This window comes from Pyrgilauda ruficollis, unplaced genomic scaffold, assembly GCF_017590135.1.
Source record: "Pyrgilauda ruficollis isolate IOZ18807 unplaced genomic scaffold, ASM1759013v1 scaffold10, whole genome shotgun sequence".
Taxonomy (NCBI): domain Eukaryota; kingdom Metazoa; phylum Chordata; class Aves; order Passeriformes; family Passeridae; genus Pyrgilauda; species Pyrgilauda ruficollis.
This window is the reverse complement of record NW_024508101.1, coordinates 16,353,663-16,368,291: the sequence shown is the minus strand read 5'-3', so window position 1 is coordinate 16,368,291 and position 14,629 is coordinate 16,353,663. Positions and strand designations below refer to the sequence as shown.

Genomic DNA, 14,629 nt, shown 5'->3' with positions numbered 1-14,629 from the left:
AATACATATTCCACATTTATAGGGAAGGAAGTGTCTTCCCTGAGTATGCAAGGAGACCTGGATGCTTTCTGGTAGTCTCCTGACAGATGCTACATTAATCTGAAAGAATCAGTCCTGAAGATCAGGTGAGATGACCTCTGATTTTCAAGTTGAATTACTTTGAAGAAAGCTTCATCTGCCTTTCTGGCACACAAGGTATTTCACATACTGCTGCAATTAGCTTTTGGCACTGAAGCAGAAGCAGAGGATTCACATTTCAAATAGAAGCTCTGTCAGGCAGATTCCTTCATCTGTTTTTGATGTAAAAGACTCCACAATGAAACAGCTCTTCATCAGCAAAAAAGCTGCATTCTGGTTTCCCATTCTAAGCAACAGTAAAAGTTGAAAGACTTATCCATTCATGCAGAAGCAAAAACCTAAACAAAAATTTCAAAATCAAGTATCTATTTTATTTGAAACGTGTTGGAAAATGAGATGAAGAACAGAAGATTCAACTTTACAATGTGACTTAGATGAGATGATAAATAGCAGACTTCAGCTTTATAACGTTTGCTTCATGCTTTACAACTTTTTCCTTGTTATTCACAGACCATTGGACACTTCCAATAGCATTTCAGACTTCCATAGATCAATATTATGGCCAATTGTATCATGGTGAAACATTGCTAGAAAGCAGAAGTATTTGCAATATTCTGTATAAAACCCAGCGAGATAAGCAGGAAAGAAAACAGCAGATAAGATTTTGGCTGTGCAAAAATACACAGAGATGCTTAAAAGTGCAAGTCTAAAACCAGCAAGGGGCTCATCTGAAGGTACCGAATTCTCATTGGGAAATACAAAAACCTCTGTAGCAGCAATATCAGACCTGCATTTGTACAAACCTAAGCTACATGGGGGTAAGTGGAACAAGGAAGAAAGCAGGAATGAATGAATGAAAAAAAGGATGAGTCCAGGATCTTTCTTTTGTACAGGGGAGAAAGAATGTGTAAGCAACAGAAAATGGAATGGCTATAGGAAGCGGCAATCAGTATTGTGTTAGAAAAATGATTAGCAATAATACAGGGGTTTAGCAGCAACTATTGTAAAATAATATTCCCACATTTAAATTGGCCAAACTACAGAGCAAAACTTCTTGGTATTTACAGTAAGCATAGAAAACTAAGCAAATAGAAGGTATGAAAACAGTCCAAATGAGCTCTTTCACAGAAAAAGAAATCTGCAGCTATTCATTCAAGGAGGGTATCTGTCCCTTGATTTCCACGAGCTCCTACCAGGACACAAGGGATGACTTCCAGAGCCATTGCCAGTGTATTTAAGGGAAAACTGTACCAGTTGAACAAAGTGAAAAAAATCAGTAATTGGTGATAACAAGTAGTATGAATTTCATGTTTGCATCACTCCTTCCCAAAGAATACAATTCATTGATGATCAAGGTCAGGATAAAAAGAGTCTCTCACTACATAAACAAACATGTTATATATTAGATGTATGAGATTACTGTTTCCTGAAAGCTGCTTGGCAATGGAATATCTCCTGTTACATTGCACTGTCTTGAGTAATTACATCCCTGCTCAAACTGCAGGGAACTCAAGCTTCTCAGACAACATTAATGCACATTAATAACAAATGCTTTTCATTTCTTTTATTTGCAAATCTCAGGTATGACAGAACAGCAATTAACACTATTATAATACTTGAGAAAGGGCAGTACTATGTGAATATGTCTATGAAAGTCATTAGTATTTTTAGAAGATTAACACAGGAGGTCTTAAGTTTTGTGATAAACCTCAGAGAGGGGGGATAGAAGAAAGAGGCATAACTCTTCCAGAAATTCTGTGGAAAAGAGTAATAGTGCAGAAACACCCCTGAAGCTCCACAGATTTAGATTTAAATACTGCACGCATCTCTGATATCATGCATCTCTTTCTCTAGGGAGTTCAATAATTGTAGGAAGAAACAGAAAATTTTTTTCCTAAAGAAGCATCCTGAGTAGATGAATATAATCCTGAACATATTTATGGACTTCACTGAGGCTTCTCCATAACTGTCATGCATTAGATTTACCTTTCAAGTTTGAATTACATTCCTATTTAATGGTTTTACATCAAAAAAGTTATAGGCACCTCATGGAACAACGTATTCTCTTCACTGTTGCATTGCTCTCTGCTCTTCTCATCTTTTTTTTCCTCACAGCATTTTTGCAGCTTCCTGTTGTTAATTTGATCCAAAAACTCTGAGCAAAACCAGGCAGGCGTAATACTCAAAAACAGTCTCTTGGTTCCTATTTACTCTACTGGGAATAAGAATGGGAAATGTCTGTAATTCTGCGCTGCAGAAAGACTTGATGCAATCTATTGGTCTATGTCCTTCAGAGCTTTCTTTCAACAAGAGAGAAATGAAGTGCAGCGAAGGGGCTGCTAAACCTTCATCAGGGTGCTCAGGTATGTCCCTCAGAGGGGGTTTTGAGGTAGGTGACCAAAGAAAGAAATCAAACAAACATAGCTTAATGAAAAACACAGGGATTTTCTCCTTAGCTGTCAATTTACAGGACTCCCCCCCACTCCCACATGCTCATTAGCAGTAATCCCAGTCCCAGTAGGAAACTCTGTTTGTCTGAGAGTGAGTGTCACAACTTACCTGTCTGATCCACATCCCAGGACACGCAAGTCTGGCCAAGGGCTGGTTTTTGTCTAACGGCAATTTACTATCATTTCTGTGTGAATGAATTGCAGCTGTCTTTGCCTTTAAAAGAACTTCTCCACAAAACCACCATGGAGCTAACCAAGGAAACTAAACCTCTGAGAAGTGTCATGATACAAAAAGTCTAAATATCGCAGCCTCAGCTCCCATGTCCCTGGTGAACTGAGATTTTCTACTTTCTGCACCAACCATTGTAATACTTCCTCAATGGAAGAAAAATGTATTTTAAGTACCTCCGAACACATCCTCCCAGGCCTAATATTCTCTAGGTTGACACCAAGTAAGTGAAGTGACCTAATCCTTTTATAAGTGCAGGGAGCCCTTGGAAAGGCCTACTGGTAAACAGCTCATTTCACACCAAGAGCAAAACTCCCTGTAGAAGGCAATAAATTCAGGAAAAATTTATACTTGATTTTCAAATAATCCCAAGTTCTCCCTGTGCACAAATACCATTGGAAAGAAAACGTTGAGTAGGGTTTTTTTGTTAATAACAGTTACTTGAGAAGAATGAGAAGAAACAGGACCCAGTACTTACTCATTGCCCCAGTCCAGCCTCACTGTGAGGTGTCTCTTGACCTCTCGCACCTGATCCTGTGTCAGGTGCCCCGAGAGCAGCTGCCTGCGGAGGTCAATGAGCTCATTCATCACATGCCGCAGCTTGTAGAAAAGATCTACCTTATGTTTCTGCAAAGGCACATTTTTGGGAGGAGGGGGGAGGAGGGGGAGGGAAAAAGAAAGAGGCAAGGAGGGAGGAAAAAGCAGAAGAAAGAAAGAGAAGGGGAGAGAATAAGTGTGGAAAGAGAAAGTGTGAGAAAGAGAGAGAGAAAGAGAGAGATTAATAAGTTACCCAATTTTCATTTAATTACCCTAGAGGAACATCAATCCAATTTTTGTGAGCCTTAAAATATTTACATCAAAAGGTAGTGTTAACTGATGCAATTCATACTAAATAACTTCTTATTCCTGTGGTTTAGGTTCAATCTGCTAAGAGGCCCATTTTCTGATGGAACCTAATGCTAAATAAGAGGATTCATTAGTCACAGCAGGAATCGCTTCTTCCAATCATACAGTAAATGTAAAATTTTAGATTTGAAGTGATAGGGGTGAAAAAGTTTACTTCTGTCAGCAGCTAACTGAATGGCTCTGAGCATGCAGCAACAATGAGTCACCACAACAAAAAAGCATTTTAAAATTATTTGTGATATTCCAGTTACTAAAGTTCAGCCAGGTATGAGGGGGGTGGGTGTGTGAAAATTCATTACCTGGCACTCTAAAAAGGACTAAAGCATTTAATAATAAAATCCACCAGGAAAATTACTTTGAAAGGGAAAAAATTCCATAGGTAATATAAAACCCCCCACACCACCACCATCAGTAAAGACAAATAAACAGAAAATACCCCCAAAGACTTACACAACTAACACTGTAATCCTTTCCAAAAGAACTGGTATTATTCAATTATGGAAAAAAACTCTCTTCACCAAAACCAAATCCACTCCAACCAGACAGAAGTGGAAATACTTTTTTCCCCTGCAGGCAATAATTATTTGTGAATTCCCCAAAAAGGAAAGTTTGAGGCCAACAACCAAGGCCACCCATAAGAGAAGATAAAATAAGGACATTTGTCCATTTGTCTCTCTTCTGGGTCAGCACTGTGTGTCAAGGGGACTCGTCTCCATCCAGTCAGTCTCCAATACTGCATAAAACAGCCAATGTGCCATGAAAGAGGAGCCCAAGAAGGAAAACAAGATCTCCTGATGCAGCTGGATGCTGTTATTTGAACAGTTGAGCTCCATTCCCACTGCTTTGCAAAGGCTGAAGTGTTTGAATCTCACTTGGGAAAACACCAAGTGGATGGACTGACATGGAGACTTGATCAGCTGGTCCTGCCTCGATCACGTCTCTGCTTGTACATGAGTGGGTTATAAAGCCCTCTAAACACAGACACCTGCATCTACCAAGATTACATCTGACAGAGGAACATCCACAAAGAGAAACATAAGTGTTTTCTGTTGCAACACATTATTAGAACAAGTGTTTTTCAGTTGTTTACCAAAAATAGCTGAGATGAGATGAAAAAAGAACTTCCACCTACTTGAGTTTGTTTTCCTGTAAGACCACTAGATCTGCATGACTTAGGAAAACAGACATCAATGCAATCCATTATGATAAGCATTTTTAAAATTTCTCTGAACCTGATTGCACATCTGTTTTGCTGAAGCAGGTTAAGCACAGATGGCATCATCAGTTGTTCCTATCAAACAATTTTGAGATGAAAAGATGCACAATCTTTCAACTCTGCATCAATACTGGTTCTGGTCCCACTTGAAATAAAGAAAAACAGACACCACATCTAACAGAAAGACATAAATTTCTGGGGCTGAAAAAATTTATGCAAGGAAGATAATTGTGCATAGCTGATAAGCTTAAAATCACTCAATTTTTTTTAGGTTTTATTACTGAATGTGGTCACAAGTAAATCTTATATAAGCTGATAATGACAGTAGGTATAGGAAATGTCCATTTTTATGGTGTGGGAGATGTCCATTTTTATATGCTATTTATGTGAACAATAAAAGGTTGTTACTTTTTAAAACACAAGACCAAAACAATTGAGTTTGGTAGTATCAAAATAGCAAAGTGGGTATATTTTAATAATAAAATAGTTGGGAATTAAATTATCATAAGAATCAGGTTCCAAACCATCATATTCAGATTCCCAAGTAAACCTGCTAAGAGGGCCACTTTCTTGCTCCTATGATGATGGTCCAAGGTTATCATAGCAGTCAGGTTTAGAACACCATGCTGGGTAAATTACAGTAGGTTCTATGGTTATGTTTAAACAGCCATTTTATACAAGCCAAGGAGTATCAGAAGTACTTACTTTAAATACAAATAAAGGAGATTACAGAACATAAGTGTTTCACCTGCTTTAAACTGAATGCACAAGTATTGAGAGAGAGCTAAACATAGGGTGTCCTTCCAGAAAATCCAAGGTCCAGGGCAAGGAAGGGAAGAAGAGAAAGTGAAAGCCAGCAGAGCTGTGGCTGTGATCTCGGGGAAACTCTTATGAAGAACCATATATGCAAGATCCATGATAGTGAAGGAAAACACTCATGAGAGAGAAAGGAGAGCTAGAACAGAGTTGAAAGTGGCTTAATTCCAGGCTTGCAGGCAGAAGGGAGTTTGAAGCAGTCAAATCAGTTTCTAACATCCCTCCTCTACAGGAGCCCAGGGACTAATGAGCTTCACATGGGAGAGAAGGAAGGAAGGAGACAAGTTTTAATGACTTCTCTTTCAAGATGAAAAAAAAAACCTTCAAAATTCAATACTAAGCTAAATTACTCAGGATTCCTACCCTCGTGTAAAAAACCTGTATAAGAGATGGCCCCAGACACCATATTTAAGAAACAACCCCCTCCACCCCTCCCAAATTTTAAGTATTAAAATCCTTCCATTTTAGTTAGAGCAGCACCATAAATAAACCTGAAATTTTATCATCTTGTTAGTAGTTAAATAAAAGATGTGCAAGTTAGTCTGATGTGTAAGCATTCGTTCTGTTTCACAGTTAATTTTCATACAATCTCTAACCTCTAATTTTTTCAGCTGGCTTTATCACAAGCTCCCATGCAAGGAACACCTTATCAATCCATCCAGAATGACCTGCTGTGTGCATTTATAAACATATTTGGAAAATCTGGAATAGAAAAGTAATTATCTCTGCAGAACTTTTATGGTAATAAGTAAAATGAGACACAAACAAAGAACCTGGATGGCTTTAATGAATTGGGACTCTCCTCACAAGCAGCACAAGTCCTCTAAAACATCTTGTTGCCTCATTTTACTATCCCCAGACACAAAAATACGTGCTGTATTTCTTTGATCTGTCATAACTAACAAGTCACGCTTATCAATGTTTGGATCATCTTCAGATGTGCAGCTATGCATCAAAAAGTGGAATTCTGGCAGCATTTTTTTTTCTTTTAAGGACTCCGTATTAACTCTGTGGAGTTCAAAAGCCAAAAGATGGGTTTGGTGTGGAGCTTCCCCCACGTGGCCCCTCTCCCACAGGCCGGGGCAGGAGGAGGAAATGACAATATCGGTGGGCTGAAATAAAGACAGGGAGCTCACTCACCAACCACCACCCCAGCACAACAGAACTCCCTTGGGGAATTTATTTATTGCCATTCCAACAGAGTTGGGTGGGGAGATACGAAGACACAAAGAACCCTTGTCCTCAAGCACCCCCTTCCCAAGCCCAACATTTTTTCCCTTTACTCCCAACTCCTCCATCCTTCACAGAATGACTTCCTCCCGACCATGTCAGGAGAATGGAGGGGTCAGTCCATGGCAGCTCCGCCCTGGTTCTCCCTCCTCCTCCCAGTTTTCCCCTGTCCAGGGTGGGTTCTGCCTGCACAGATGCCAGTGTGGATCCCAGCTCCACTGCCTGTTCACATCCCCCTGCTCAGCTCCAGTGTCTGTGGGGTTGTTTCTCCCCTTTCCCCCACATCTCCCTGCCCCAAAGCTGCTGTCCCAGAGCCCCCCCAGCGGGGCTGAGCCCTGTGGAGGCAGCTGGGATCAGCCTCTTCCCTCACACCATGGCCAGGCCAACACCCGGCGCAGGAGCTCGGGATCGCGACAGCCCAGCTGGGCCAGAAACCCCAGCACAGGCCCCGCTTCCCTGGGTTCCCTCAGGGGGCTTGTGAAACACCACGGCTGCCTCTGTCATCTTCTCTAAATAAATACCACATATGAAAATACATTACAGATTGGTATGTTACAGCAGATGACCTATTTATAGGCACTTTGTTACCATGACTTCATTTACCACCACTGTAAAGTCAGGATTTTGCCTCTCTCAAGAGCAGTCCCTTAAGACATCTCCTATAAAACTGCCTTAAGCTGTAATGAGGGAGAAGGGCACAAAAAATTATTTTCCTTATAAAAGCAAGTGAGTAGCTTTTCCCAGGTTCCTTGTTATGGATTTTGGTATCTACGTTAGATATTAAAGCCTGCAAGCACCATCAGCACATGAAAGAAAATACTAAAGCTAGAAGCAACACAACAATCCTGCCTTTCTTCTCAGTTTTGTCAGGATGATTTTAATTAAGCAAATTACTTTATATTAAAACTCTGTTGGAATTTAAAGATCTTGGCAATATTTATAGTTTAGTCTTACTCAAAATCTGTAATATTATTACCATGCAAACCTTAAACTTCACCTATCAAATTAGAGAGTATTCATCAAGTGCCTGTTGATCAATAAAGGTCAGACTACAGGTCAATATAAAGTTGTCTCAAAAATAGGAAAGAACTAAAAGTTTGTGCGGGAGATGTGGACAGTACACAGGTGTCCTGACTGGCACCCACAGAAAAAGCAATTTGAGAACACAATTAATACTTGTACATATTCATCAGTTCTCCATATGTGCCTAGACAGCTGGTCCTCTTGGATTACAGAACTAAAATGGACTTTAAAAATTATTTTAAAATACAAACAACAAATAAGTGAAAACATCAAGCAAGAATAAAGTAAAACCTCTCATAATTAAAACTACAAAGTCCATTTACTAAGGGTTGAGGTAGCATCCTGGGGTTTTCACAAGAGGCTGGGTTTGAGCTCGCCCCTCTCTGGCAGGACACCACTAAACACTGAGAGTCACTGGATCATAGAAATGTTAAGGTTGGAAAAGGCCTCTATAATTGTCAAGTCCAATAAACAACATAAGTCTTCCAAATCAAGTAACAGACTGAGAAAGGCATCTCAGTTTAGGTTTATTTTCATTATTCTATCCTAAAAGTCTCTATTTATTAGTTCTCAATTTATTCATAAGGATGCATTATCATGAATTGTACTTATTTTGTCTTATGAATATTCATAGCTTTCAGCTTCAAACACAAATTATTTACTCCAATAAAAATCTATCTAAATTGATTCTCTACTGTATTCACAGAGAGCATTTCAATTTACAGTTTGTAATAAAGCCCAGTAAACCAGAGGGACAGAAAAAATAAGTTCTTCAGACTTTTGCCATTGAAAATGAGTAAAATATCTTAAAATAGTGACATGTGACAAGGGAAGAACTTAAGCAGTAAAAAGAATGATACAACATCAATAAAGAAAGCAAAAGCAGAGAACAACCAGCAAAACAAAGCCTGTACAAGATAAAAAGAGATGTTGCTACAAGCCTTTCCTTTATATTAGATCAAATAACCTGCCTGAATTACCATATATCATACTTCAATAGCAATTTTTTTCCAAATCTACTATGTCCTCATGCTTCTTCCAAATAGCTCAAAAGCTGAAAGATACATTGAATTTACATAAGTAACTCCACAAAAATGTTCCTTGCACTCTTGGCAACAATCCAAGGAGAAACCAACAATCCTGGCTCTCCCTGAGCTGCAAAATAAAACTAAATTCTCAGAAGAATGTAGCATGTGATATGAAGCCCTAAATCACAGAGAAGCTGACTGGATACAGGCACCTCACAGCAGCAGTGTATATGCAAACTTGTCACCCCTCCTTATTCCCCCCATTTCTCCTAAATGTATTAGAAATTCCATTTGTGCAGCACCTGTGCTGGCCTCCCCCTCTCTTGAGGAGTATTTAATATGCTTTACCAGAAACCTTGTGCAGCAAAGCAACAACTGGATTGCCTCCAAAATAATTTCAGAACTCCATTGGATTGGATTGCGCATTAAAAAAAAAATTAAATGCATTCAAATTCTTTACAATAAACCAAAAACAACAATGGCTTGTTCTGTTCCAAAGTCCAAATGGTGTATTTAAATCAAAGCTGTCTGCCAACACATCCAAAAACCTGGTGACATCTTTTATCTGCTGCAAACCAAACAAACACCCTACAGCCTTTCACAGCTTTAAACCCCTGCAGAGGGGAGCCCAGGTAGCACTGCAGCAATAGTAGCACTTAAGGAACAGCAGGACAAGGAGGACAATCCTCACAATGTCAGCAAAGCTCTTTTGCCTTGAAAAAGCTGATCTCTTTCCTCAGATCTCCTATGAGGGAGACCGTGGGTAACACTTAAACCTGTTGTCACAATGCTCTCTATTTAACAAATCAACGCATCTCAGTTCAGAGCTCTCCACAGAATATTATGAAGGAAAATGTTTTTACAAAGGGTTAGTCCCAATCTATTGCTCTTCTTCAAGAAGAGAAATGTTCTCCTATTTGTTTGTATCACCTCACAGACCTTAAATTATTAACTCACACTAATGTGCAATTCAGAGCCTATTTTTATTTATAGTAACTCAGTATAGTACAACTACTCCACTCTAAACATCAATTATGCCACACATGTAAATAGCTCTGAGTACAAGTTATTACACTCCCTGGCAGTCAAGATGTGCATCTTGACTCTCATATCTCTTCCTTATTTACATCTTCAGATGCCTGAGTTTTCTAATACAGCAACTTGGGACAAGTACAAGATGACAACATTTAACAGATACAGAAACAAGTTAAAACAAATCTAAGACAATTCTGATGTCTGACACTTCCTACTATCACTATTCATATGCTGTTGCTACTCTTAAACATCATCATCAGGAAATGCACCTTGGCCGGCATGAGACAGATATTCTGGGGTTAATTCGTGTTGTTTTAGCTTTTTTGGTTAACAGAAAAAATAGGATGCAAAGAAGGGAGACTGATCTTCTCCAGAAAAAAATACAAGGGGCTCTGTGGGATAATTACTGTGAGAAGAGGAAAAATTTGGTTGAAGAAATACCCTAAAGTAGCCCTCTGTCTAAAGCCCTGCCCCACCCTGGCTGCCACTGCTGACAGCTGAGGGCTGCAGAAAACCCTACATAATGAGACTGTGGCACAGCCTGCAGCTTACCATTGCTTTGCTGAGATTGAATTGAGTTTCTCTAGCTTTAAGACTGACAGCAACATTAACCTCATTTTCTAACATCATCATAAACTTTTAACAAAGCTTATGGAAATGGAATTGAAGGGGATAAACTTAGAGGTTTAATTCTTTATTTCGGTAATACTGCAAAACAAGTGACATTAACACCCCTTTTCAATCCATATTACATTTATTGAATTCTGTTCCAGATTCTTTGGATATTAAATATACTTACTTGTTTTTATGCTGTAAGAACATCTTGTTCTAGACATTCTTAAATGTAAGAATGCACAATTTAGGATAAAATTCCATTCTGAGGAAAAAACATATGCATGCAAGGCTTTTGCTATTTAATTAAGGATGATTCCCCCCAGTCTTGAATGTCTCCATCATTCACATCATCACATAACAGATGTGTTAGGACACAACATAAAGGCAACACATTCTGCTTTATCATATTTCCTCAGAAGTATGACTAACAAGACTAGCTAAGTTAGCCTTCTGAAACACAACACACCAAGGAAAGACTCCAAGAACAAGAAGAGGCTTCTTTTTCCCACTGTGATCTTTTTTTAGGTTGTTATCCTGCTTTTTGTCCTGCTCCCTCCCCTCAGGATCCTGAGCTCTCCCATCCCAAGGTCACTGCTGCTAAGGACACCTTTGACCTTCACATCCCCGCACTGTCCTCCCCTGTTTGTAAACACGAGGTCCCAGCAGTGAAGGAGCTTTAATAAGCGGAACTCGAACTGGTACCAAATGTTCCCTGCTCACATCATCACCTTCCATTTTCCTCATACAAAACCACAGCCATAATGGACCTTTCCTTTTCAAAACACATTGCTGAATCATGTGGGATCTTCCAGAGGGAGAACTGATGGTCCTGAAATACAGCAAAGGTATTTCTTCTCCCATCACAAGTTCTGGTCCTACAAAGCTTGGAATATTGGTCAATGTGGCTGGAAGAGGAGCACTCCCACCCTCCTGCTGGGATCTCACCACAGCCATCCAAAATGCCTGCTACTGGAAGCACTGAGTGCCAGCAGACCCCACTTATCCTGATGGACTGGAAAAGGGGAAGCTGTGTGACCTTCACCTGACAAAGATCTAAACCTGGAGGACTTGAGGTAGATGCTGCATTCAGCACTGACTGGTGCTATTCACCTGTAAGACAAGCAACAAACATTCTGCTCTAAGAGAAACTGAAGCAGTATTGGATAAGTGTGGATGCCTCTATATTTCACACTTTCAGAAGACTTCACTATCATTTAAACGCAAAAGAAATGAAGGTATTCAGAAGAAAGTTTCCTACCCATAACTAAATGGTTACATTCTTTTGCAAATACAACATATCTCTCCGCAAAAATCAGTATTTTAAGGTTGTTTTCTGCACGACAGAATTATATTACCTTTCACATCAGGTTTAAAGTAGAGTTAAATACTTTTGTTTACACTTTGAATAAACATGACATATTTATTGAAGTGTTCTTAATAAATAATTAACATTCAAACTAATTGATAATAGTCATGCTAAGTTAGAACTTGCATGATAAATATCTTTGAAGAAATTCAAACTGACTACAAGTAAGTGTATTAGAAGTTCTGTCAGATAAATAGTTCCCCTTTAGCAGTGCCTTACTGTGCCAAATTTTCAAGCTGAAAAATACTTTCTCCCTTAAGCATTTCCACTGCATTTAAATCAAACATCTGCTGTTCCAATGCTATTTACATTCTTAAGAGGGAACTTCACATCCTGTGGGGTTCAAGGATACAACCTGATACTTTCACCCTTTTCCAAACTCCTCTCACAAAGTGTCCCACAGGGCACAAAATTAATATTCTCCTTCACATATTGAAGGGCTCTAGAAGGAGTATTACTGCTTTGGACCTGACAAACAGCAATTTTTCAGAGGAAAAAAAGCTCAAAAGAAGTCCCAGAATCTGTAGGACTGGGTCAGTACGAGTCATCTTGAACATTTTTAACAATTCTTTGTCAGGGTCCCTGAAGGTCATACAACACAAGTTCATTATGTTAGAGCAGATTTTGCCAAAAGCCACTTTAAAGTAGCATTAGGGGCGCTTAAAACACTAAGAAAGAAAACCACAAGCAAAACACACACCATTATTCCCACAAAATACAGAACACAGACCATTATTTGCAAACTGGTTTGATTAGTGCATTTTGTAATTAATGATCCTGGGCATGGTGCCACCATTTGTCTTCCAACACTTCTGTGAATCCCTAAAGAAATTTGCTGACTGGATTTCAGTGGTTTTCCAGCTAAACTGGCTAATGGAAATTCAAAACAGTAAAGGCATTTCAACTATGCCTCTCATAGACAGGTTCCAGAAATTTGCAGTTCTCTAAAAGAGACAATTTCAGCTTCAGAGAAACAGTTCTAAGAAACAAAGTCTATGGGTTTGCAAAGTCTGAGATCACTGTCCAGCAGAAGAAAATCCTTCACAAGGGAATCAGTAGCACATTTACCCAGCAATTTCAATAGGGATTGATCCATTTCTACTGCTCCACACAGATGTTTAGTACAACTCTAATCTTTCCTGGAAGCCCTAATTTTGTCTCTATAAAATAGATATATAAAATAATAACTTGGCAGAGTTCAAAAACAGTACAACTATTTTCTAAGATTAAGACCAAGATGCACTGAAATTATGTACACCTTACTTGTAAGCTCAGGATTTTTTGGAAGGAAGCTGATCACCCAAATTGTTTTTTAACTTAAAAAATCTACAGTTTCAGAGTTGGCTGTTTCTGTTGTGCATTATAATGCAGTTATTTCTGTTCAAACATCAGAAACGAAACAAAATTGTAAGAATATGAAAATCAAAATTCCCTTACACATGAGGACATTCTCATTACTCAAGTAATGATCCTTTATGGCTCTTTGAGCTATTTCAGTATATGCAAATTCCTGTAGATTTATCAACAGTTTTAACAGTAATGCTCAATGGTGGCTCAGACACATTTTGTGCCTCCCACCATTATTAAAAAAAAAAAAAAAAGAAAATAAATGCAGGAGCCACAGCTCATTTCTGCAAAACATCTCTGAATGTTCCTGTTTTGGAGCATGACAGGAGGAGAAATGAGGTGCAGAATAAAGGGATACACACACTTGAACCAGCAGCTGTTACCAGTGACTATACAGCTGTTCTTTCCCTTGTTCAAGTCTGGATTTTAGTGTTTATACATAATGAACAAAAGGTTTCTAAAGAGGAAGATCCAGAGAATACCAGCTGTGGCAACGACCAGCACCATTTTCCTACAGCCTCTATCTCAGAGGGGTTATGGGCACAAAATTTGTGAGAGCAGGAATATTTGGGAAGCCAGGACAGACAGCTCTGAACCTTGCAGCCCGTGGTGGCTGTGCTCAGGTGCAGAGATCCCCATGTTTTAGGGATGATGCCTCCACAGAACAAATAACAAATGGAATTACACTGAATTATCTACTCAGACACTCCGTGAGAGGAGAGGTTGGGTTTCAGAACAGCCAGAAATGTTGTTAGGAAGAGCCAGATCCATCAAAGTAAGATTTATATAAACAAGTAATTTCTTCTGCAGCTCCACACATGGCCTCAGGAAAAATACTGGGAAAATAATAACTGATTCAAATGCAAGCTAAGCTACTTCACCCTATGAAAGAACATGTGAAGCTGAGGAGCTTTAAACTCTGGCACTGAGCTGATAGCCATCCCATAATACAGCAGGAGTGAAAACAAATTACAATTTAGCAGTTAAACAACCACAAAAAAGAAAAGCAGAATGCAGCAAATAGGATATAAATTATAAATAAAGCCTGTTTTTAAATATTTGGTTTCACTCATTCTGTAAAATATTCAAGTCTTTGGTAAATAAAAAATTAAAGTAGTTCAAAAATGAGAGGCAGGATTACAAATAAAAAGTTAAGAGAAAACAGGTAAAACTCCCAGGATAAAGAATTAATTCCAAGCTCTTCAATTTAAAAATGTTTGTTTCATGTATGTGACAAAAGCAGTGCAAATATTTGTAAAGGGACCTGTGGCTGGCAGTTGTTAAAACTGT

At 38.9% G+C, this 14,629-nt stretch overlaps 1 protein-coding gene across 1 annotated transcript in view; it reads right to left on the bottom strand.

The window, feature by feature from the left end:
* The window catches only part of DOCK3 (dedicator of cytokinesis 3), a 179,625-nt gene that overhangs the window by 116,521 nt on the left and 48,475 nt on the right, over positions 1–14,629 (bottom strand). Inside the window, exon 7 of the mRNA XM_041462709.1 lies at positions 3,236–3,384. Within this exon, the coding sequence (XP_041318643.1) occupies positions 3,236–3,384 (149 nt within the window). The remainder of the gene's footprint in view (positions 1–3,235; positions 3,385–14,629) is intronic.